Here is a 26,913-nt window from a genome sequence, read left to right as displayed (position 1 = left end):
CCATAAACGAAAATAAAACATGACATAAAACTCAAATGTAAAGTATAGGTTTAATACAGATAGCAGCAAGTTGACAGAAACTTAGTTGCAAGATAAAAAGAATATCCCAACAAAAGCCAAATATATAGAAGGTTATTTTTCTTTTCTTGGATGATTATTATTTGACAGTTGTTCACATGGTTAGAAACAAAAAAGAAACAAATTTTCTCCCTTCAGCTCTTTCCAAGTAAAGTGGTTCATTTGTTAGCAGATGTTAAATAAAATAAAATAAAATAATATTAAAGAATTTCCCCTAGGGGATAAATAAAGGAATTCTGATTTTGATTCTGATAAACATTTGTGATTTGCCATGCCATCCCAAATTAAAGGCTGTGAAACCTATTATAATTACTTTTAATAACCTGAATAGAGGGAGTAAGATGAGGAATCACTGTAACATTAAACAGTAACCATAGATCTATTGCAAGTCTCCACATAAAGACTAAAGACAAAATGAGTGAACCAAATAAAATAAATAATCTCAAATCCATGTCTTCAATGATTGTTGGAAAATAATTTGCTTTTTGAACTATTCATTTAAATTTAAGGAGGCACTTAAAGCATCTGAAAGTATTTTAACAAGCGACATAAATAATAAAAAGAACATCTATTTTGGTTTCTCCGTTTATAAATGGGACAGGCTAAATAGAAAAAATATATATGTTCAAAAACTAATCTACATTTAAGGTATATTAGCTGCATAGCAGTTTCAGAGAAAATCTGTTTGCATCTACGTTTGATAACATAAATGCAATGGACACTTCGGTACAGACAAGGCAGGACAGACATTGCACAACACATTTATCCACCACAGCCACAATAATCTGGTCACTGTTGTTGAGTACTTAAAGCACACTTTGAAAAGTGTTATGGCTTAAAAATTTCTACGACTAATAAATCACTGGCAGGGCCAGTGGGGTTAAACAGGCAACAATGATAAAACATTAAAATAGTTGCTACTTCAATGATATCTCCTCTAGGCACATGTACTTATCTCCCTAAGAGTCTTTTAGAAAAATATTGATGTAGATGTTAATGTTCAAAAGAAAAATGCATCTTGTTCTAATGCAAGAAACAAAAGAAGAAGAAGAAGTGAGAACTTTTATACACAATCTCTCTCTTTTCCATACAGGAAACTCACAGTTATATACACTCTGTGATTGATAAGTGTGTGGCCTGAAGCAGAAAGCTCTTGTTGTGTGCATGTACAGGTTAAAAAAACTGTTAGCATTGTTGGGAGTCAAGATGTTAACAGTAGCAATGGCTACCAAGCCATCCATCCACATTTGGACCCCTCAGATTACTTCTTCTTCTCCAAGGTGAGAGGCCACACATTTACCAATCACCCCTCTGATATTAGGATACATTGTAGATACACAAATGAGGAAACTGTAATTTCAAAAAAGTAATTACTTCCCCAAGTATGTGTATCCTAAAACATTCTGAGCGGGACATGTACACCTACACAGTATAATGACATTCAGTACTACATTCACTATGAAAATACTGAAATTTGTTGGTCCGATAGTTCGGTGCTATTCTGATAGGCCAGCAGTCCAACTACGAGACATGTCTAATATGTGATATGTACATAAAGGTGTGTATTTGTATCTGTAGTCATGGGAGGAACTGCGCACAGAATCTAAAATTTAAAGGCATCACCACCAAGATGACAAGGGGGCCAAATCGCATTAATGTCATCGAAACAGTTAGAAACACAACCATGATTATGGGAATCAATCTCGATAACAACCGACACAAATAAATTAGTGATGCTTCTCTGAAAAGAGGCACAGGCACTACACTATTACAAAACAAAAAAAAAGATAAAAGTATTTCTACAAATCATAAATACTCAACAATGGAAACATTAGTTCTTCTATTTCACAAGTCAAAGAAAGCCAATCTCAAATAGCTCTTTTCTCCAAAGTCAGGTTTCCTTCAAGAGTAGGGTCCCTTTAAAAACACCACTCTGCGCAACTGACACATTGTGCTGTATCCTCACAGACACATCATCCCCATCATAAAACGACAGCTGATTTTAAAGAGTATAAAATGTAACAGTGTCATTGTACAAACTGTACACTGAAAAAGGGACAACAATGAGGCATAAAACGGAGTTAATTCCATCATCATCATCATCATCAGAGACCAGCCCCTTGTTCGTGCATACACATACACTTACACTACATGACACAAACGCATTTTTTTTGTTTTTGTTTTTTTGCCAGAACAAAACAAACACAAAGAAATGGTGTGGCAGCAAGACCCCATTCATAAAGATACAATCTGTATAATCAGGAGGAAAAAAAAATCCCTCGATTCTTATTTCAAAGACAGTGAAAAGAAAAGCCATAAAACTGGCCTGCCATCAGGATTTCATGCAAAGCAAGATTTGAGTCAAACTTTGGTCCTGAGGCCATTGGTCAACTGCAGACGACAACAGTCACTGCATTTACAGGAAGGGTGTAAAATGAGATCTAAAGCTGCATGTTAATACAAAGACCTGGATGAGATGTAACTTTTTTTCTCCTCCTGAACATTCACTAAATCCATCACATTTATAAAACAGATGAAAAAACTCTTATTTAGCTGGTTTCAGAATACTATTCCAGTTCATGCGTGCCTGACGCAGAATGATGCCATCAAAGTGACACACAAGAACACACAACAATAATGCACTGTGTCACACTCTACTCTACTAGGTGCATATTTTTAAATAGAAGTATCTGAATATGTTGGAAATTAAATGATTTGAATATATCTTTATCCACATTTATTCTCCATTGTCCTGCTATCAGGAATAAATAGAATTTGGGGGAAGAGTAGCAACAACAGGCTTGCATGTAGTGTTATTTGATAGAATATAAACCACATGATTTGTACACAAAACTGACTGTAATAAAATTAGTTGCACTTGCTTGAAGTGGATATATTTGCTATTGATCCATGTTCATATATTGTCTTCACTGTAAACAAAGCAGCTGCAAAAAAAGCACTGCTGCCTATTGTGAGATCGTGAGGAGGAAGTGGTCACCACATAGCACAATCATACATTAAAGCAACTCTCAGCCAGTATTTGTTACATCTATCTACTACACTCCTGCCTTTCACAGCTGGAGGTGACCATCTACTGCAGCTGTTGGCCAAACTACATATTATATATTTATTTATTATAAGTGCTTCTGTACCAAAAACAACAACTTTAGCCAGGCTTACTGAGACAGCAAAACAATACTAGTCATGTAAATGACTAAACCAATGTACAATACCCCTTTTTTAGCATCAATGTTTCCAGATTATACAATTACTAAATCACTGTAGTCTATCACAGCCAGCTTATTTTAGTTATATTAGCAGATTAAAACTGGCTGCTGCAACACTGAAACAATGAGCACCTAGATACTTGTTGTGTGATAGAGAACCTTTCCTTTCTACAGCTCTCCTCCTTCTGAATTCACTTTCTGCACTGCCGGATCATGGTGTAACAGTAATTCAAACAACATCACAAGCAGTTACCTTCGAAGTCTTTGACCATACATACCACATTCTGCCATGCCACACACTGCCCTACATTCAAAAAATACAAAAAGTATTGAAAACTATTCAAACTATTCATGGAAACCACCAAACATTTTAGAGAACACTTAAAAAAACACCACAAGAACAAAAAGATAATACAAATAACTTCACTGACAATGTACATACAGATGGAAACAAAACTTCAAAAGTTAAATGATATCCATGTCTGGTAACTTTCAAGAGGTGAAGAAAAGAAACATTTTCTTTCATCGTAGAGTAATTCTTCCTCACAGTGTTCACATCTGAAGTCCACCTCTTTTTTAACAATGGGGAATCAGTATCAGTAAGAGACAGTCACTGTTCCTGGCCATCCCGCTCAGCCAAGAAATTCCAAACATATCTTTTGCTTGATGTAACTTTGCTGTCTGTTCTTCTTCTTTTTTTTGGAGAATGGCAACTTTAAAATGTTCTCTTTCATAGTAACAAAAGCTACCGGTAGTTCACAAATGTTTACCTGTATTATTTGGACTTTTTTAGTTTATAATTTACAATAATTTCAGATATAAACATAGGTATTCACGATTTTAGACATCTATTAACCTGTAAATTGTTAGTATGTACGAGTTAAGTTGTTGCCTGACTCCTGCATGGTAACCAGCAGGTCATCAAGCTTCTCCATGTTCTGAGGGGCAGACATGCTGTTCTGCACAGTTCCAGGCTGAGAGAGAGACTGGTTGAGCAAAGACTGGATGCGTGCTTCACTCTCTCTTTGGTTCTGACCAGACTGACTGATTGCTATTATCTGATCTGACACAGTGTTTCCAGGACTGTTCATCAACTGGCCACAATCTGCAAGGAAGCAACAGAACAGGTCAAAGTGAGGGAACAAGCAAGAGACATGGCCTGACCAGTTAGTTAATAACCTTATTTTGTTGAAAAAAAAACATTTGCATCTGGAAACAGGTGAGTGAACCAAAACAGTACAACTTTGTATATGTGAGTAGCTTTAAACGCTTGTTGCTTTTGCTGGCATTTCATTATTTCATGGGTGGCACTAATTACTTACCATTCTGGATACCAAAAAGGAACAGACTGGGTTGTTGAGGCTGACTGGGCTGGTTGATGTTCCCACTCACTGCTGTCTGAAATAGAGTTCCTGGCTGCTGAACAGGGGAGGAGGTGGTTGTCTGAAGGTTAGTCACGCCATTCTGCGAGGCAAACATGGCTGACTGCGCAAGCTCTTGAGGTGTTAGCCCCCCCATGTTAGAGCCCATGTTAGACTGTGGCATGAAGAGTCCCACGGGCTGCTCCTGCCTGTTGTTGTTGCTGCTGCCCAGCTGCATCAGTTGTTGCTCCTGAAACATGACCTGCTGCCGTGGATCAGTAGGATTTCCTAAGGCCATAGGCTCTGAACGATCCTGCTGGTTTACTGTCACCATACTGGCTTGGGAAAAGAGTAGAGAGGGGTTTGGGGGCTCTTGGGAACCTAGACTGCTGCTGGTCAGGGGAGGCATTTGGCCCTGGGTGCTGAACAGTAGGCTGGAGGCCTGGTCTGGTGTGGACAGAGCATTGCCGCAAAAGAGTAGGCCCGCCTGTTGTTGCTGTTGTTGTCCTGGAGAAAGTGTGTTTGCAGATGGATGTGGGGAGATGGTCTGAAACATAGAAGCCTGCTGGGCTGGCTGTGTGTGGGGCTGAGGCTGGGAGGACTGCTGCTGCTCCATGGGGCTTCTTTGCTGAATGGGGGGGATCTGGGCCTGTGTCTGAAATACTGATTGTGGTTCTGGGGAAGAGGACTGCAGAGCACTAAGGAACACCAGCTGCTGCTGCTGTTGTTGAGAACTACTGGTTGAAAGCTGAGTGGGCAAGGAGGTCTGTGGGAGGAACAGTCCGGGGGTTGAGGGTTGTTGCTCTGGAGACTGTAGCACTGTCATGGTGTTTTGGAAGAGCGCAGCCTGGACCTGCTCCTGAGAGGCTTTTTGAAACAGACCCCCCTGTGGATCTTGTGTTTCAGCCAGAGAGGTGGGATTGTGAAACATGGGTGGTGAAGGGTGGGATGGTGTCTGCTGGAGGAAGTTGGTCTGAATAGAAAGAATGTTGTTTGCCTGCTGAAAAAGAGCTGCTTGCTGTTGCTGCTGTGGCTGTTGTGGCTGTTGCTGCTGCTGCTGGGCTGGCTGGAAAAGAGACCCCTGGCTTGGCACCACCCCTTGTGATGACCCCTGATGCTCTGCATTCTTAGTCTGAGAAGCATCCTGGAACATGCCACACTGCATCTGAATCTGTGACTGAAACAGCCGCTGCTGTAAATTCTCCAAAACCTGCTGCTGTTGAAGCTGTTGTTGCTGGATTTGTTGCTGTTGTTGCTGCTGTATTTGCTGTTTTTGGATCTGTTGTTGGTGCTGGATGTGTTGCTGCTGCTGTTTGGCTATAGCGTTATCAGGCTGAAGTGGTAAATTGCAGAATGTTTTGGCCTTAAGTTGTCTAACTGCCTCCTCCAGCTGTGCCACCTCATCAGTAGGAAACAGAGGGAGCTGCTGTTGTTGAGATGCAGGCTCACCACACAGCCTCCCACCAGCTCCAGAACCGCTGCCTGCCCTCTCCTGCCTGAGGCCATCTCTGGGCTCCAGAAGAAACTGCTGCGTGCCTTGCTGGAGCAGAGAATCTGCAGGCACAGAGAATGAGCTGCCAGGAGCAATGTCCTGCTTCTGAATCGTGCTTAACGGCTCAGTGTTGGTAAAAACAGGAGCTGGGCCTTTGTCAGGATCACCTGCTGCCTGGGACAAGTTGTTGGAGAATGGTCTGCTCTTATTTAGATGTCCAGCTGTCATATCTGAGTTCTGCTGGGCTGGGCACAGGTCATCAGTCTGCTGGAAACACAGAACAAAGGACATTATTCATTTTGCTTTTAGGCTTCACATCATTACTGTATGATTTCTAAACCTATATCCTCAGGTACCAACTGGTTTTGCCAGTATAAGCAATTTTTACTATGTAAAACATACTGCGCAGGAGTTTATCGAGCTTTTACCTTGAATACTCCAGAAGACTGGAGGTTACTTGTCACCTCCATTGGAGTAACATCTTCTCTCTTTACTAAAGGCAACATTGAAGTCATCAACGCACCATCTAGAATTGTGGGAGCAAGAACATTGACAAGTCTTTTTTCAGCTCTTCTGGGAGCTAAAATGAAAAGTATTGCAGCTATTTAATTCTATGTAGAGGACAAGAGAAATAAAAAGCTCTACACATTTTATCTCTCATGAAATATCAATAAATAAAACATTAATATTCATGTACAGTTGTTAATATAAAAATAACCTTTAATTTGTTCATCAAAAGAACACGTCTTCACTGGAGAAGTCATCTCTGTCTTCACTGGAACATCATTTTTTGCTGCATAAAAAGAAATAAATGCAAATCTTGTGTAAACATCCCTAAGCTACTACACTCAACAAAAATATAAACGCAACACTTTTGTTTTTGCTCCCATGTTTCATGAGATGGACTTGAAGATCTAAACTTCATTCCAGATACACAATATTACCATTCCTCTCAAACATTGTTCACAAATCTGTCTAAATGTGTGATAGTGAGCACTTCTGCTTTGCTGAGATAATCCATCCCACCTCACAGGTGTGCCACATCAAGATGCTGATCTGACATCATGATTAGTGCACAGGTGTACCTCAAACTGCCCACAATAAAAGGCCACCCTGAAATGTGCATTTTGTTTCTGCTTTATTGGCGGTCTGGGGACTCAGAACCAGTCAGTATCTGGTGTGACCACCATTTGCCTCATGCAGTGCAACACATCTTCTTCGCATAGAGTTTATCAGATTGTCTATTGTGGCCTGTGGAATGTTGGTCCACTCCTCTTCAATGGCTGTGCGAAGTTGCTGGATATTAGTGGGAACTGGTGCACGCTGTCGTATACGCCGGTCAAGCACATCCCAAACATGTTCAATGGGTGACATGTCCGGTGAGTATGCTGGCCATGCAAGAACTGGGACATTTTCAGCTTCCAAGAATTGTGTACAGATCCTTGCAACATGGGGCCGTGCATTATCTTGCTGAAACATGAGGTGATGTTCATGGATGTATGGCACAACAATGGGCCTCAGGATCTCATCACGGTATCTCTGTGCATTCAAAATGCCATCAATAAAATGCACCTGTGTTCTTCGTCCATAACAGATGCCTGCCCATACCATGACCCCACCACCACCATGGGCCACTCGATCCACAACATTGATATCAGCAAAGCGCTCACCCACACGACGCCACACGCTGTCTGCCATCTGCCCTGAACAATGTAAACCGAGATTCATCCGTGAAGAGAACACCTCTCCAACGTGCTAGACGCCATCGAATGTGAGCATTTGCCCACTCAAGTCTGTTACGGCGACGATCTGGAGTCAGGTTAAGACCCCGATGAGGACGAGGAGCATGCAGTTGAGCTTCCCTGAGACGGTTTCTGATCGTTTGTGCAGAAATTGTTTGGTTATGCAAACCAATTGTTTCAGCAGCTGTCTGAGTGGCTGGTCTCAGACGATCTCGGAGGTGAACCTGCTGGATGTGGAGGTCCTGGGCTGGTGTGGTTACTCATGGTCTGCGGTTGTGAGGCCGGTTGGATGTACTGCCATATTCTCTGAAACGCCTTTGGAGACGGCTTATGGTGGAGAAATGAACATTCAATGCACGAGCAACAGATCTGGTTGACATTCCTGCTGTCAGCATGCCAATTGCACGCTCCCTCAATGCTTGTGGCATCTGTGGCATTTTGCTGTGAGACAAAACTGCACATTTCAGGGTGGCCTTTTATTGTGGGCAGTTTGAGGTACACCTGTGCACTAATCATGATGTCAGATCAGCATCTTGATGTGGCACACCTGTGAGGTGGGATGGATTATCTCAGCGAAGCAGAAGTGCTCACTATCACACATTTAGACAGATTTGTGAACAATGTTTGAGAGGAATGGTAATATTGTGTATCTGGAATGAAGTTTAGATCTTCAAGTCCATCTCATGAAACATGGGAGCAAAAACAAAAGTGTTGCGTTTATATTTTTGTTGAGTGTAGTTACATGCAGGACTAGGATTTACATAAACTTTAAATGTTGGATCAAAAGTGCTTTGGAATTTACTAATGAATGATAGATAAGATTATAACTATGAAAATGGAGATTAAAACACTTGTACAGTAGGTGGTGGTGTTGCATACCAGTGACAACAAGCTTGTAAACTCAACAAAGCTGTAATGCATATTTACTTGACTATCTGAAGGTTAGAGGTTATCCAATAAAGGTCCTGATAACAGTTTCATCATCACTTCATTATCCATTGTTGACAGTAAAATGAGAAAAATCAAAGAGACTCATAACTGATCAGGTAGATTAACTAAAGCTTACTCAAACAAACCTGGGTCTGGAGTGTAGCTGAATGGCTGAACATCATGGGATCTCCCAGCATTTGTCACCACATAGATTCCCACACACACTGCAGATGTGATAGACTGGTTCTGGTATGGAGGAACCTTCACGATCAGGTGATTCTAAAAGAAAACGGGATGAAAAGAATGTCAACAAACTACAACAGACACAACAAATTGTACGAATCTGAGAACAGCAGGCTGACAGGAGAGCGAAACAGAAAACATAATAGAAAGATAAAAAGAGACAAAACAAGTATAAATTTCTGGTACTGCAAATGGAGGTAATTTAAATAATACTGAACTGCAGTATTATGAACATAACAAATCATTATATTAAATCAAAGCTTTCTATGCTTCCCTTTCATGCACTTCCACCTTCCAACAGCTGGTGGCAGTAAAATGTAGTGCTGCCCGTATTACAGAGAGAAAAAGAAGACATGCCTAAAAACAAGTCTGGAAATGTAATGTAATGTAATTTAAGTTAAGCGGGAAAGGTGTGTCATTTTGTTAAACCTTTAAGACACATGAGTCTGAGATAATAGAATATAAACCAAACTGCCAAAAAACCTTGATTAAATTCAAAATTGTGATAACCTTTTTTTTAGCTACAGATTCAGTTAATCTACTTGACCATTTTGTTTACAAGGACACTGGGGACACACTACATGAATTTTTGCCCAATTTTACCCATGATTTTCTGTGGGGCAAAGTCTTCACCAGTCTGCACCATTTTGTCAGTCATCACGAGTAGTCAGCACCAAAATCTGTTAGTGTGTGAGGAGGTGAAGACGCAAATCTGCAAGTGTGTGAGGAGAACAGACCCGACCCGACCTCAGTCTTACTCATACAAACATGTCTTTATTTTGGGCTGAGTCTGGACGAAGTCGGGTAGTGTGAACTGATCACCTCTGTTGTCTGTTAGTGTGTCCTCCTAGTCTTTTTAAAAGTCTGTTAAGACCGGGAAAGTCGTGTAGTGTGTCCCCAGCTGAAGGTGGACTGTTGAGACACACTCAGCACAACCTCTCAATGTAATTAGGTCAGCACACAATGAGACTACTCAAACCTTTGAACCAGCAGCCATTTAAGATGATTACATCTAAAGCCCCATACAAATCTGAAATGGCTCTGTGTATCTAATCAGCTCATTAGTAACCACAATTAATCATTTAGCACAAAAATAACACAACAATGACACACCTGGTGAAACAGCTCCATGTCAATTTCAGCCTCTGCCTTCCACGATTGTTCATCTGGAACAAAGATTTTGCATGTTGACTGGTAAAAGTGATTTAAAATTAAAAATGGCTCAACAAAATTGAAAAGGGGGATTTCTTACCAGAAACATTCTCATGAAATATGACTTTAGTGTCTTTAAGAAAGTTTTTGCCAATGATGAAGACATCTTCTCCACCCCTCACTGAACAACTGTGCAGTGACTTCTTCAGTATTTCAGGCAGACCTGCAGGCTGAGCTGTAAACAAAGCAAATAAAAACAATATTAGTCACTCACTGATGCTGCGTGTGTGTGTGATCTGAAATGGAATTTTGTTGCCGCTAAAATTGTTTCTATTGTTTTTCTACAACTAGCTGTATATAAGAATATATACTAAAATATTTCTTCCAGGTCTTAAAAATGATTTGGAACATGTTGAAGCACAAAACCACCCCTTCTCTCACATCCCACACCGTTCACAAAAACCTCTTATTACTTTGCACAACATACACACACAAAAGTCAGAGATGCCAAGAGGGATTACAATCGTTTCTTGTTTTGAGGAAAGATATTTCCCTGGATTGCATGCTGGCTCTGAATAAACAATAGAAGTTCACACACCTCTATTGTTTCGTCCTATTCCTCTCTTTCTCCCCTGTCTCTCTCAAAGGAGTTCTCCCAAATCCACTTGCATGGACATTTTCTTATGGCCCTAAGCGTCTTTCCTGCCACACCCTCTTATTGTACACATTATTAAATAACTAAATCTTTAAACATTGTCTTTAAATACTACATCAAAAGACAAAAATCTTCTGACCCAAGGGTAGATTAAACTGCAGAAATACAATCTGCCTTGTTGAAGAGAAAAGAAGAAAAAGTTCAGTTTACAGTATGATGGCATTTATCAGCTTAGTAGGTTAGAGGTCAGCTTTCTGTTCCTCAGAGCCTAGCACAACAGCTTTAATATAATCAATAATACACATAACAGAGACAAACAAGAGAAGACTGACTTACTACACAGGATTGGAGAGGAGGGTGTCTGTAGTGTCAGCACTGATCCATCTGCACGGGGTATATTGACTCGAAACACCAGCCGAGCACGTGTGCTCTTCTTCTTTGACCCAGCCACACCAATACGAGCCTCCACATCTGCATTACGGAGCTTTAAGATACCAACACAATCCACCCTGAAAAGACAGACAAAATAAACAAAGTTTCAATCAACTAATAAAACGTCCCAGTTTAAATCTTATGCAGAATACATACGCTAGTGTCATGTTGGTGCTTGGATCAAGTGACACTTCAATGACAGTTGTGCCGTCAATGTCAACCTCCTTGCAGGCTGTGGTGTTGCGACCAGTTACCTTGCAAGCTTGGTAAAACCCATGAGGCTTCACACGCCCCGTGTCATTGCCTACAAACACCTGCAAAACCACCGGCTCATTCGCACCCTCCAGCTGTGCAAGAGAGAAGAAATCAGATACTAGTGAGAGTAGAAAAATACAGACCACACCAAGTCAAAGTAGAAAGATACAGACTGTAACATCTCTAACATATTTAATATGACTCCATTAGCTGTTTATCAGCCTTTTTTATTTTCCATGTCAGCCAATTGTGCAATCTAGTCAGCTTCTTCTGCTTATCCTCTGCTGTTACCTTCCATTTCTGGCAGTAACTAATACAGCATAATTCAGACTGCTTTGTGCCCAGATAATGTCTGGGGTCTGCATTAGGCAACCAACTGACCAAATTGATAAAATAAATACAAAGCAATGTCTCTTTTTGCTCTTCAGTTGCTCAACTGCTTTTAACTCACAGCTCCAGATGCAGTTATTGTGTAAATTATGCAATAGCTCTATACATAAGATCTATGTCTGCTTTGACCCATATCAAAAGTAAGGAAGTAAGGCAAGGATGTTAGCCAAATCAAAATGTAATGGTAGTCTAAGTTAAGGAGAAACTGTTACAACTCAGCATAACATTGGAAAATATTACATATTGAAGTAGACTCGGCATTAGTAGGCAATCCGTATTAACTCCATGGAGACATCAGCAAAAGCCTCTGGACGCAAACCATTACACTTTTTTATGCACAATGACCTTTACTCTTCTACCTCAATATTTACACTTTTGCCCGACTGCTCTCATGGCACTAAAAATAGTAAATCTTATGCACAAACATGTGCAAAGCCTCTGGCTATACCGAAATCATTAACTTAACCTTAAACAAAGGCAAACTATAGCATTTCAAAACATTGACTACAAAGTTACAGTTGAACTGTAATACAGTTACAGTACCTTTACAGTAGGGAAGCCCTGCTGAGTGCGGTCCTTCACTGATCCTCTGCTGCCTTCAGTCAGATAACGGGCTCGGTGTTGTGTCTCAGGCTGGACAAGAATCTTCAGCTCTTTGCCCTCACCCTTTTGTGGGAATTGCATCAAAAGAGTTCCTCCTTTCTGATTAGTTGTCTGAGGATCATCAGAGCTGAAAAAAAACACCAAATACATCTTATAGTAATTTTACTGATGCTTGCTTGCTGGCATTTTCTGATACTGTGGATAATTAAAAGTAAATAAAAAAGTCATCACATACTGAATAAATTTAGGTTCAGCACTAATGGAAAAATAGCAATATTAAATATCTGACTGTATATCTTGGGAGTTAGTTTCAATAAATTGCTCTATCAGCCCACAACAGTGGAAATTCTCTGAAGTTGCCATGGTGCTGTGAGCAATGCAGAGTTAAGAGGCCCTCCATCAACCGAGCATATTCTATCCCCAGCTCTTAAAACGTTCAGAGTTATCTGTTTATTTAATCTGCTCTGCTTATCCTAGGTCTTTGAAAGAGGCTCTATGATTCACTGTGGCTGACCATTGTTTGTACTTCAGTATCCTGCCCCTCCCTCCACTCTGATCTAACCGCTCTCCTTCAGTCAAAATGTGGTGGGACATTTAGAGTCATTTGGAGAATTTTCTTCTGTTGCTGTGTCACTTCATGATAATACCTACTCTGACAATCAGGATGAATGATGAGTGAGATTATTCTAAAGGGCCTATAAAATAATATAGAAATAAATAAACGAAAGCACGATTAAAAAAAATGGTGCAACTACCAAAACAAGAGACACATGGACATATGCATTGTTTCTGTTGGCAACATCAGTAGAAGTGGCATTTGTAATTTTAGTATTAAAAAATATTACAAACCTTCCTTTAGATCCTGTTTTGTTGTCTGGGCCTAACTGCTGGAGGACAAAGTGTGGACCTTTAGCACTGTCTGCATCAAACATGTCCATGCTAGCTTCTTGGGCAGGCACAGTCTTAGGGCCGGGCCTCTGGCGAGGGGTGCGTTTACGGGACTTGCGTGGCACTTCTGTGTTGTCATTGTAGGAGGCGCTGCTCATGATACTGAAGTTGGAGAGAGAATCATCCATCCAGATGCTATTGCTCTGCTCGGAGTCCAGGGATGTTTCATCTTGACAGGACATGTGGCTATTATCAAACAGGTCTTGTGGAGGTGGAGAGATGTTTAATATGGTTCGGCGCTTAGATGGGGTCATCTGGTGGTGTGGTTGGGCCTCCTGGGACGTTGCACCCCTTCCTCCTGCTAGTTCATTGCTGCTGTTACCGTTCCCACTTTCCGCCCCAACAACTTCGGGTACCAATCTGCTGCTTCTTGCGTCCTCTGGATCAACATTGCTGCCATGGTTCTGGTCACTGGCTAAAGTACTGGAATGCACGGTGGAGCTGGAAGAGGTGGGAAAAGCACTGCGGGGGCCTTCCATGGTCATAGAAGAGGACATGGCATCTACAGTGCAAATAATTTGACAGTGAATAAAGGCATCTCAGCCAGGGTTGGCTAGCAGTCCCTTTTAAGCAGCAAATGTTTTTGTTTCTTTTTTTCCCCAGTGTTTTTTATATTTTTTTATTTCTTTTTCTTGATTGAAATAGAAATTTTCCCCTTTTCACTGGATTTTATATATGTGTATGTCCATAGCACTGATGATATCTGAGAATTTGTATTTTAGAATTGTCATTAAAAAAGGAACTAAAGCCAAAAAGAGAGCGGTGAAAAGCTCACCTTATTTGCCAAAAAAATTTCTGAATGAATTTAGCATTATTGCTATCATTTTCTCAATGTCCAAGTAACTAAAAAATTAGCCAAAATGAAGAAATAGTGAGGGAAATTTAATACAGTTATACATACATTATGATGCATGCCAATTATTGGAGCTTTTTGTCTTTTTTTCTCACTTTTTTTTGCTACAAAAGTGCATTTTTGGGACTGAACGTAGCCACAGAGACAAAATAAACAAGCTTCTGACCTATGAAGCAGAGAACTGCAGACCATTTTATATGCAGACACTCCCTGCTTCAGAGGGAACTTCCTGGAATATAAAAATGAGACAGCGAATGAGTAATAAAAGCTGAACAGCAAAAAATGTATTCAGGTTGGAAAAAAAATAATGAATAACATAATGTATTTTGATTGGCAAAAAGTTGCTCCAGCATGCTGACATACACTGTAACTTTAAAAGCAGTGAAATAGTAGATGAAGAGTGGGGAAAAGTGGTGGTTAAGTTGCAGATTGTAAAAGAGTTAGACTGCTGTTGACATTCTGGGTTGTTTGGTGACTCATTAGTTTGCAAAATAAACAGTCGGAAAGAAAAAGAGGCACATAAAAAAAGATTGGAGTGTCATTTTACAACAAACATCAAAACAAGGACATAGATGATAACAAGCCAACAACCCGTCAGTGCAACCCAAAACTGTGGACAAATAATTAAAGAGGTCCATCATGGCTGAATGACTGTTTGGCATACATGCATTAACCTTAAGCACTTAAGGTAAAACTCACCATGGTATCTTTTAGATGGCATGTCATTTGCAAAATACCCTAAACAAGTTGTTGAACCAAATGAACATGACTGAGCCTAAAACATTGAGTCACCACACTTTCAGGCCTCTGGAGTTTCTCAGCCAAGAGCCAGTTTCCTGCTTTGCTTAGTTGATAAATCAGCATTGGCTGCATCACCAAACCCTATTATCCACAGTTGTTTTTAAGTAGTCACTTCTCAGAAGAAGCATTTGGACAGCACTGTGTATCCAACAAACCTAAATATAAGTAGGATATACGGAGATTTCTTAAGGTGTGTCTCTAACTTGTATGTCTTTTGTTTTGCATTCATAGCATGCCAAAATGAAACCAGATGATCCAACTGCTGACATTATTGACACATTTGCAAAACAACTGGTTGAAATTCTTTAAAACTAGATCACAATCACGATCTTGTTCATTATTTATGCTCCACAATGCTAGCAGTGGAGCAGTCCACAAGTTTACAGACCGCAAAGAAATGGCCACAGCTAAGTTTTCTCTTGCTTCACCTCAGTGGTTGCAACCAACCAAAACTTCCTAATTCTCCAAAAAGTGAAAGTAGGATTCGGCTACATGCTGTGCATAACCTACATTTCAAATATTTTCTTGCTACCAAAGATGATAGTGAATCACAACATGTTGGTACATGCTGAAGGCATGTTCTGATGTTTTGCCTACAAATGAGAAGAACTTCCTTTTTTTGTATGAGCCTCACAGAGTAGCAGGCTTTCCTGCTATATGCAGGTGTTACTCCACCTGCAGATACAGACTGTTGTGAATTTCGGGCTGGAGCATGATTAGTTCTGCCCGCAGAGGAAATATAAGAATAAGAGAAGCAGGATCCTACCTGATGCTAGAGACGCTGAAGAGAGAGGCCCTGCCTCTCCGCCGCTCTTTTGACTCATGACCTTCGGGCTCTGAGTGGATGAAGGTAACTGCAGCTCTTTAGGAAGAAGGTCATACACCGACTCTGTTGAGACGAGAAAGGGCAATAAAAGGAAACATAAGGTGACACATTAACAGGTACCTATAAGCTTTGGTCAGTTAGGAGAATTGTGACAAAACTGTCGACAGGAATATGAGAACACAGATTTTGAATCATATTCTTCTGAAATCCCACTTTGTAATCACAGTGTTACACCGAATTGCTCAGGAATGGTAAATTTCCACACATTTACATTGTTGTAAGATGTCAGCAATGAATTTCATAAAGTGACCAGTAAACACCCACATCACAGAGCATTGTCTTTGTGACAATTCTAACAGTAGCTCTAGTGCCAAATGAGTTTGCACCTTTTTACTAATGTCCAACTCTACCACAGGCTGCACTCATGCAATATATAGCCACACCTTTGTGTGTTGTCTCCATAATGGCAGCATTCATTAAAGACACAAAATCCCAATGCATGATTAGCTTGAACAGATTACGGTCCTCAGTAATCTTACAAATTGTAACTTCAAATGTCATTACTTGGGGATATTTACAAAACTTCATGCAGCCTTTTCTGCCATCATCAATAGAATAAAGGTGCTTGGACTAATGACAATGATAATGATCATTTTTGAAGACTAGCCAAAAAATAATGTGCAGATTCCCAATAATCTTCAATGCACCCATTTAACAGTTTTTATTACCTTAGTAAACACTTTGTGATGTCTTTCATTTCTTCAGTTACATTTGTTTATTTGTGAATTTAAACAGAAGATGATTCATTGTCTATTAGTTACATTTTCTTTTGTAGCCCTTTATACACAGAGGATAAAGTATAATAAAGGTTTAGTAAAATTAGAATCAAAGTGCACACAGCCCTTTCTGTTGGGGTCATCTTACAAAATCGTAATATTTTACCAATCTAAGGTTAACCTTTTAATCAGAATGAGATTGACACATTAAAAAATGCACTCAAAACAATGGAGGTCAAAGCAAAGTGCGTTGCATACTAAATAAACAGATCTCATTACAAACAGTGTCATACAAAGGCTTTTTCGCTCCTCTCTGTGCCCCCCTCAGGGCCAACAGGACATGGGGAGAAGAGGAAAGCTTTGGGTCAACAGCATGACAACACTTTTACTAGCAGCCCGATTCATCATCCAAATATTATGGTATGAACTTAGAGCGGCCATTACAGTCGCCTGACTCTCTTCTCTGCCAACTGCCAGCTTTAATTACTTGCAGCTGAGTCCCAGGGTTTGGTGTGTATATCAGATACTTAACCCTCCCATTGTTACCACTCACTGTGTACAATAGACAAACCTGGGACATATTGAAACTAGTCCATGCCTCTTCATTCCCAAAGCCCTCCAGTCTCTTATAGCTCGCTTTAGAAGAGCAGGGAATGCTGGTTCCCAGAAAGGGAGCTTAAAACTGGACTCAGCAAACTCATATAACTCTCGCTCAACCACACAATACACACAGGATTCTAGTGTGGTTTTGCTAGTTATTTGCTAAGTTCTCCAAACAAAATCACATGCACACGCATACAAACACCCCCCACCATGGCCACAAAAACACTTTCTCTGCCCCTGCATTAACACTTTAACTCTACAGTCATCTTGGGGCTCACAGACTGACTGCACATGCAGCAACATGTGCTCTGAGTAAGCAGCCCTTCCAGTAAACACACTGCCAACCACACAGACAGAAAATATGTACTCTTCTCTCAGAGCAGTGGTCTCGAATCACTGGCTGGCCTGTTCAAAGTGTTTCCACAGTCCCTTTGACGTTTTCAAAGACTGAGAAAAAAATCTTATTTTGCTGCATATATGTGTTTCCTTGCAAGCAGACAGAGTGCTATTCTTTATTTACATGTGAGAAAACACAGTAACTTTCATGCAAGAGAAAAATAAAAAAAAACAAAATAAGAGTCTTGTTAGCTGGGAAATGTACTATAGTGACTCATACACATACCACGTGATGTTTTGATTTTACCTTAAGACTACAGTCATGTTGCACAGACCACTGACCGCACAGGAAAATCTTTCGTTTTCTGTCCGTGTGTTATAATCACAATAACAACTTAAAGCCTGACCAAAGATATTCACAGTGACACCAAGTGGTTAGCTTTGATCATGTCTGCTCATACTAATAATACATTAGAAAAAAAAAATCTAACTAAAAACTGGACCTCTTTATGAACCGTTTCATTAATTTCAGATAAATGTCAAACCACACACACATATCCTACATACAGTCAAACATTTTTGGAGCTAACAGCCTAATAATTTTCCTTTTCATTCACTCACAAAGCCTTGTGATATGTTTATATGGTAAGTAGTGCAGGCTAAAGGTGAAAAAAGAGAGCACTCACCATGTGAATGGCAGGACTTACACTCCCATTCATTTCCCTCACATTCCTGCTGCTTGCTCTTACTAGCCCTGGCACCTGGGGCGTGGCACTGGTTTTTTGGCTGAGTGACTGATTTAACTCCCTTCTATCCCCTCCTTCACTCCACCTACCTCTTTCCCTGGCTTGTTTACAGTGCTCTAGACCCTTTTCTGTACTGCATCTTGCTCAACTGGTTACTGGTATTTTCATGAGGAATCCTGTCAAGCAGAAACAAAGCAGCACTTTAACCTACCGGCTGAAACATATACACTACAAAAACACAGGTTGATTGACTGTGGAATTACAGAAACATGATGAGGAAGACAAGCTTAAATTCCCCTCGTCAATACATTTGGAGATTTTTGCAAGCAGTGAAGAAAAAAAAACAGAGAAAGGGCTGGCACCTGCAGCAAACCATGTACAACAACCCTGAAATGTTTACAGCCAAGCCTACATGAAGGCTGCCAAGGACTCCATAGCAACACAGATCAGGGGGCAAGTCTTTTGAGCATTTGTGTCTCTCGTGAGCTAACACGAAAAAACAGAATAAAACTCATATGAAAAACTAAGAATTAAAAAATTGGATAGTGCATTAATAACATTACACTTTGACATGAATCAGTGATAAATATTTCTATTATATGATATACTGTAACAAAATTAACTACAAACTATAGGTTTAGAAAATGATCAAATAGTTGAATCAACACTTCAAATTATCCAAACTATTGGATAACATCACATTTCTAAACATGTCAAAGAAGCATGCATAATTTAAGAAAGGTGTGTCAATGTATGTTTGTAAAAACATCAACAAACCAAAACCACAGAACTGTTAGCTTTGGCTTATGTGATAAACAGTAAAAGAAAGGTTTGACAATTGACAAATTAAAGCTATGAACCCAAGCAAACAAACTTCCTAACAAGCCTGGGCTTATTATTATTGGATGATTTACAAAACCACACAGTAACTTTCATTTCCATAAATCAAAAATAATAATCATTTCATCATTTTTTCTCCAGCTTCCAGTGACTTTTATATACATTTTTTTCTCCATATATCTGCAGCTTACGGAATGCATATCACATAACTTTCATTTTGACAGTAGAGTCTGTCACTAACACGTCAAAAGATTGCATCAGACATGACTCAAACGCTATTATATGCTATTATATTATATAAGTGTAACGTATAAAGATTGCGTCTATTCAATGATCAGGGCACCATTGTTGTAATAAAATAAGAATGAAACACCAAAATTGTTATTTAGAGTGCAACGTGCCTGCATCCTTTATAGAATCTATTGACAGGTTTGTTAGGAAGTCTTACTTTGTTTTCTTTCTACACAGTAATATAAAAAACTTACACTGGTTTTGGAACAGACTAAGTCATGTGTGTTGATCCGGGAGCAGAGTTTGTGGCATGTAGCTCTTTCAACTCAACTAATCCTGACGCGACCAAGAACGACCTCCAGGCATCAGTTTACATGACTCGCTTTCAACAAACATCCACAATTAAACTGACTTTACAAAATAGCCCACCGACACTGCTGTGGCAGCCAAACCACTCTGCTGTAAGTTATGTTTGCAAACATTTGTTGTATGTTATCCTACACAGTGCATGTCACTGTGTGTTTTTGGGAGTGGACACTTTTTGCAAAATTGTAGTTATGTTTTAGCTGTACAGTACATGATGCACTACAACACACCTACAGCTCTACATCTATTGCTGTGTTAATTTTACACAAACTCATAACATAAAACACAATGATGAACAGAACAGTAAAGTATATCTTCAGAAAGCAAATGAATTCAAACTATTTGTAGACCACAATTAACACACAAGCTTATATACCATACATGCACACCCACTAAATAAATGCCATGTAACACACAAATGCAAATGCTGGAAGGAACTAAAAAGCCACACAACACTTCCAGTGAAATCAGTTCTAAGTGATGATGAGAAGAACTGATGCCTTTCCTCTGAAAAAAAGAGATCACACACACACACACACACACAAACTATATTGGAATTGCTAAAACAATGTCTAGTGTCCCAATACAGGCATTTCTGTCTACTTCACTGAGGCAACAGGAAGCAGCTTTAGCAATGCTCCACACACGCACTTCAAGTGTGTGACATCACACAGTGGTCAGAAATCATAGCGAAACTGATTTAATAACTTTACAACTTTATTTAGGCTCACAGTTTACAGTAAATGGACTGCACATTTTGGCATGCATACTAAATATTGCAGCCAGTTAGTTTAGCTTAGCACACTGGTAATCAGAGTCTATCACTCTGAAAGTGTTAGATGCACCAACTTACACTTCACAAAATCAAGTACAAAAAACTAAATTTGCTAAATTTGCTTACCATACAGGCCCAGTCAAGGTAAAAAATACTAAAGATTATCGAAGGAAATAGATTCCTTTTGGATCTGCATTAGTGTCATGCGTGTAATACACAGTCTGTTCTGCCTCAGCAGCACTGTACAACATACTGTTATAACTTGGTGTAGATACTTAAGATAAACACTCAAAAAGATTACTGTAAATATTTACATATACTGCTCAGTCATAAGCAATCTCAGAGAACAGAAAAAGCATGTGATATCACACAGGTCTAATTTTGGAAACCTTGTGGACTGGTTTTGGATGGAGGCTGTTAACTCTATTGATAAGCAAGAAGGAATACACAGATAAAAAAGCTGGCAGTGGGACAACATCAGGCACACACTGTAAAGGTCTGTTTGAGTCTTGAGGCATTCTGAAATTCACAATAGAACTGTAGAGAATAAGAATGTAAGGATGGAAATCGAACACCAACATTTTGTAAACTGAGAAGTCATTTCAAAACAGTCACTGCTTTAAACAAAAACAACCTGCAGGCCTGCTCAGGCCTTACAAAACCCTAACCTGCTCCTTTAGAGATTGTATGTACTGTATAGTCTTTGTGTCCTAGTTTTATTTCTTCAGACCTGTCATTTTATAAATGTTTGTTCTACTGAATTCTACAGTTAGACTAAGCCTACAGCTTCAGCTATTAATTACTTAAGAAGATTTGGTGTGAAGTCTAATTAAGGATTTGGAATGTCTGCTGGTTGGTCAGGCAGAACCAAAGCAGACTAGGGGAAAAAATCAGCTAACACCACTGTCACAGAACAACACAGCTGCTCTGGTCTTTGAGGAGAATAGCAACTAAAAAGGGATTACCTTTCCTTACCTGAATTCCAATTTTTCTCTGTTCTCTGGAAACCACATTTATGGATATGGATGATTATATTATCAAAATGTTTCAGCCAAGAGCATGCTCACCTCTCTGTCCAATGTGCTAAAACAGGATTTGTGTCAGAATGCAAAGTAAGTATAACAGCATGAAGAGAAAAATGTTGTCTCATCATATTTGGATTGCTCAGTGATTGATCATGTTGTGGCCTTTTAAGAAGGAGATAAACATTGTCAAAAACAAATACTATGACAAATAATACTTTCATTGGATTTTAACATAAAACAACTTTTAATTAACTTTCACAATTTCTTGTTGTATGTATGCAATATACATTTACATGCCCTCGTTTAGCTTACATATTCAGATCTACTGTAGTATCAAAAACTTTTGGTTTATGATGAAGTCTTTAAAACATTTCACCAACATATTACTAATAAATGCACAATGAGGGAACTTCACTCAGACAGGCCTTTTCTCACCCTTTCCTAATAAATTCAAGTGGACGTGCACTTCGTTTATAACCTAATGACAAAGAAAATAAAATGCTGTCATTATGTTTTTCATACTACTACTGGGGGTGCTCACATTCAAGAAGCAAAATGAATACAATGACAGGATGCAAAGGAAAATCAGATGGACCAAAGCTGCAGTTCATTCCAGCTCTGCCAATCTGCCAAGGAAGCAGCAGATGACTCAGAAAAAAGAAATGAAAACACAGGATACTGAGATACCAAGAACGCTTGGCTATAAAATGGATTATTGTCTATGCCAGAGGTATTCAGTACCTCTGAAGGTCATGAAATACCTTTCTGTAAGATTACCTGTATGGAAGCTTTGTCATGTGAAAAACTGTGTCAAAGGCTGAAAAAGTCAGTGGAGGCATATAAGTACATCCCCTTAAGGCAACACCAACCTGAACCATGTTTTTTAAGTAACTGTAGCTATACAGTGTCTCAAAACATTCATGGCAGGAGGGAAGAAACTGAGAGCACATTATGGTCATAACCCTGCAACATTTTACCTCTTTAAAGAGAGTACTGGGACACAAATGAACACTGAACAGACATGTAGAACTACAGGAGAAGCTAAATTTACTGCTTTCCTAATAGTTAGCATAATCACAGTCTCAGCTGCACCTGCTTTGGTACAAATTATGTTTATTTAGTGCCAGGCCACCAAAAGGCAGAGATAAAAAAACAAACATACTTATCCAGGAGGAACATGGAGTCAACTCAATGGATCCAAATAGACTGCAAACACCAACACTGAGAAAAACATGATTCATCACCTGTCAACATGCATCCTATATCAATTACATGGGGCAAGTTATGTCCATATTTTAAGCACAACTCAAAGTCTATGCTGCTATTACCAAAACCTTTTGGCAAACATTATTCATATTTCAGGAGCACTGAATTAAGTGCATCACTGCCAATTGTAAAAGGAAGAGAAACTACAAGATAAGAAGACAACATGGCAAGATGATAGATAGATGATGATAGATAAGGTAATTACGGCTGGCCATTACAACAGCAGAATTCACATTACCTACAACATGTAGTGGCTGCCAGCTATGATATTAGACAGGACAACAGTAAAGACAACTGCAAGGGAATCATGACAGACAGGACGGTCAGTGTACCTGTGTTAAAAGTCACAATATTAAGTTTTCAAAAAGACTAAACCATCTCTAAGAGATGTTGAAAACCATGTGAATCAACAGCTTTCTGGCACAGTCTCAACAAAAACTGAAAACAATAATCCTAACAAAGGGGAGTTTATTGTAAGGCTGGTATATTGGATTACATGAAGGAGGTGATCTGGTTTCTGGGGTTTCACTGTACATTAAAAAAACACTGTGCCATACAACATTCATCTAGCTTAAGTTGGTAATAGTCCAACATTTGACTAAAGAACATTCATTGTATTTTGGGCTCTTTAGAAAGGACCTTTGCACATACCAAAAAAATAAAAAATATGTTGTTTAGGTACTGTCAGTCTCTCATTGTGAGCCTGGCAGTGTGCGTCACATTCTGGACACCTAGTTATGAGCTTCTGACACCTTAACGGCTGCACCACATCTGCCAGTGGAAAGACACAAGCCAGCCAAGATTCACAACGCTTAATATTTAATGTCTTATTTCAGAATCATCTTGCTCAAGGGAGAGAAACCCAAAGGATGGCTGTTAGAACTCACAGGTGCTTTGGGCTTTTCGCAAAAGTGTGCGAGGAACTGATGAGATGAGTGCAAGCAATAGCAAAGAACATGATGTCCCCTGGCCCAGGACTATGTCAACAGTTAGCCAGCCAGTTTAAAAAATCCATGTCTTTCTTTGCATTGTGGTCTGTAAAGACAACATCTTCTTCTTCTTCTACTTTGAGCTGTTCCCGTCAGGGGCCACCACAGTGAATCATCTGTTTCCACCTAACTATCCATCCATCCATAAATCTCCTCTTTGAAGACAACATCATCTACAGTTGAATGAATTAAGATTCTATGCTGAACTGTAAAACAGTATTGTGCCAGGGACACCACATCATGCAGTCACTGAAACATCTGGTTTTATGCAAAGAATGAGTATAAAAAAGCTGCTGCAATGCCTGTAAGTATTAAATAAAAATAAAACATGCAGATATTGTTCCTCTTTCTATTTGTCTACTTTGCTCCACAAAACACAAGAAAATGATCTTGACAACTGTGTGAGAAAAGCTTATTACTTTAGGATAACCAAAACACCAAAAATTGGATGCTAATGTTGTATCTGAAAATCAGAAAAAATTAAAAGGTGTATTTTTTAGAGGCATCAACTACTACATTATAGGACAGGTATTAGCTTCAGGAGAGTCATAAGGTTAAACCGTTCATGCAATTTCCTATAGCCAAAAAAGTCACAGCAGTAAATACCAGAGGAGGTGATATTTTGACCTGACCCTGATTAGACTTTATACTGAAGTTTGTTTAGCGTTAATGATTAATAAAAAAAAGAAGGTATATGACACTGAACCCACACCACATTCATAGGTGTGAGTAATTTGCATTTTGGCATCAAGCCCATCAACAATTAGAACCTGAAATTATCCAGCAATGTCATTTGGGCCATCTATACCACTAATTGTTTATTAATAATACATTAACACAAGTAAATGAAAATATTTGTATGTCACCATAGTTCAAACATTACGTATTCAAATGTAACATAAATCAATGTAGATTAGTGTTAATAACGGGCCATTCCCTGACATTATGTTACTATGCCCAGGATCCACACAACTACTGTATATTAGTTAAGTCAGAAAAGTACAAGGTCTTAAAGTTTGGCTGCAGTATAAACAGGGGGTAGGACACTACACTGGGGTACTGAAGCCTTAAGACCAGTTTTTTTTTTTTAATTTGGACATTGTTAAATAGTTAAAGTGACAGTCCATACAACAGGTATGCATGTATACTGTATGTAGCACAGGTTGTGTTTTAACAGTTGTTGAACATATAAAGACATTACAAAGAATTTTCTGTAGTTTAAGCACATGCCGCCAAGTTTGCTTAACACAGCAAAGTCAATATTAATAGAGTGCTATTTAAGCTCAGCTTTATACACGGCGCAGTCAGGGAGTTAATAATTGACCAGGCTGTGGGGGGTGTCAATAATAAAAGAAAAACTATGTCAAAATCTGAACTGACAGAACACTGTTCACACTGAATGTAAAACTGTGGGGAGAAAATTTTAGTAACACCATTAACCCAGAGCTCTTTACCGGCAAGAAAATGTAGTATGACCAGCATTTCCATCCTGACTGCTATTGTTACAGGCTGTTGTGTTTCCTTGGTATTCCCTGGACTACTGGCATGCTAAAAATATTTGTTCCTCATTACAATTTACCTATTAAAAATATAACAAAAAGACAAAAACCTCCAGGTAAATATGCAAATTTTCAAAATAAACAAATCTGCAAAATGCTATTTATATCCACATTGGCTGTTTGTAATAGAGGTTGGGCCTGATTGTCATCACTGAGGATTGGCAAATATATGAACAGCTATGTACTATGGGTTCACCATTAGGTGTTTAGCACAGCATCACTGATGATGGAATACAATTCAGAAGATTTGAGTAACAGTTGTAAGGCTTATTACACACCAAACCATTGCACAGCTTTTTGTAATATGGTGAGGAAGGATTTCACAACCAGCAAGATATTACTTATATTGTCTTATACACAGTGCAAAGCATTTTATGGCAGTTCAATAAAATCAGAGAATAATCAGAACACAGGCACGTTGTATTTCATACTAACACTTGGTGTTATGGGTTCAAGTTTACTATCTGCATGTTGCCTGAGGCTGCCTTTGCTGGTGATTACACTGTTCATAGAGCAGGACCCAGCAGCGACACTCTCGGGGCATTGTAGTGCATGTGAAGCGCCTCTTGGTGGCTTGGGACACTGGTGGCCTCTTCAAAGAAGCCACGGCAGATATATAGCACTGTTTTAAAGCTGGAAGAGGAGGTAAGGGGAAACTGGTCTGACCGGTGTGCATGCAGCTGCTGAGGTTTTCAGAAATAAACACTGCTTCACCTTGCTGCAGGAAACTAAACCAAGTCTGAAGGACACAATACGTTTCAAACCTGAAGCTATTATCAGCAGACATGTGACAGGGGGCTAGTTTATAGATGAATGACACTCGAGGGGGGCTGACTGTTAAAACTCACACGCACGCACCCGTACGTCCCAGCAGTTACACAGATATGTGGAAATCTAAAAACACGTTTACAGCCAAGACATGTCAAACAAGAGTGACAGACACGACAACATAGCAGAACTGTGTTTACCTTTAGAATACAAGGATCTGGGAGAATTCAGGTCGAGGTCCCCGCTGAAAAGGGAAATAAAGTCAGAGGGCATCGCAATCCCTCAAACCGAGGAAACCGGACACCCTCAGTCAACACAGTGTCACGTTTCTCAACACTATTATTATCGCTCCGACACTTAGAAAACCCCCCAAAAACTTCAGTTTAAACTACTGTAGTTCTTAACTATTCCGTTAAAGCTGGTTGACTGCCTTCTGTCAGTCCGCTGGCGGTAACGAGTCCCCCTCGGTCCGCCTACGACGCATGTTTGTTGTCAGCACACGAGCCGAGCTACGCCCACACCGGTGACGCAATACGTACAACAGACGTCGGGAGAACGTTCTTAAACTGTCACCGGTATACACTTACTTTGTATTTAATAATATTTTATTGTCAACAAACTAGTTTTAAGCGTTTAGTTTATATT

At 39.5% G+C, this 26,913-nt stretch overlaps 1 protein-coding gene across 6 annotated transcripts; it reads right to left on the bottom strand.

Annotated features, from left to right (window-relative positions):
• Positions 1-31: 31 nt before the first annotated feature.
• On the bottom strand, positions 32-26,740 carry nfat5b (nuclear factor of activated T cells 5b). Of its 6 annotated transcripts, XM_028401277.1 has the most exons (15): positions 26,469-26,740; positions 18,539-18,625; positions 15,929-16,051; positions 14,528-14,590; positions 13,410-14,010; positions 12,501-12,687; positions 11,469-11,659; positions 11,217-11,389; positions 10,326-10,460; positions 10,187-10,239; positions 8,977-9,109; positions 6,877-6,951; positions 6,587-6,684; positions 4,628-6,425; positions 32-4,410 (listed from the first exon to the last, which is right to left on the bottom strand). In XM_028401277.1, exons 5-15 carry the CDS (start codon positions 14,003-14,005, stop codon positions 4,172-4,174), a joined length of 3,678 nt encoding a protein of 1,225 aa, XP_028257078.1. In that variant the 5' UTR covers positions 14,006-14,010; positions 14,528-14,590; positions 15,929-16,051; positions 18,539-18,625; positions 26,469-26,740; the 3' UTR covers positions 32-4,171. The 6 variants fall into 6 exon arrangements, with proteins under 6 accessions (XP_028257078.1, XP_028257077.1, XP_028257075.1 ...); XM_028401276.1 differs by lacking the exon at positions 14,528-14,590; XM_028401274.1 differs by lacking the exons at positions 14,528-14,590; positions 18,539-18,625 and having other exon boundaries at positions 4,628-6,220; positions 6,326-6,425.
• Between the last annotated feature and the right edge of the window lie 173 nt (positions 26,741-26,913).

The sequence above is a fragment of the Parambassis ranga genome, chromosome 3 (genome assembly GCF_900634625.1).
Source record: "Parambassis ranga chromosome 3, fParRan2.1, whole genome shotgun sequence".
NCBI classification, from domain to species: Eukaryota; Metazoa; Chordata; class Actinopteri; family Ambassidae; genus Parambassis; species Parambassis ranga.
Note: the sequence above shows the minus strand (reverse complement) of the source record. Positions and strands in the feature narration are given on the sequence as shown.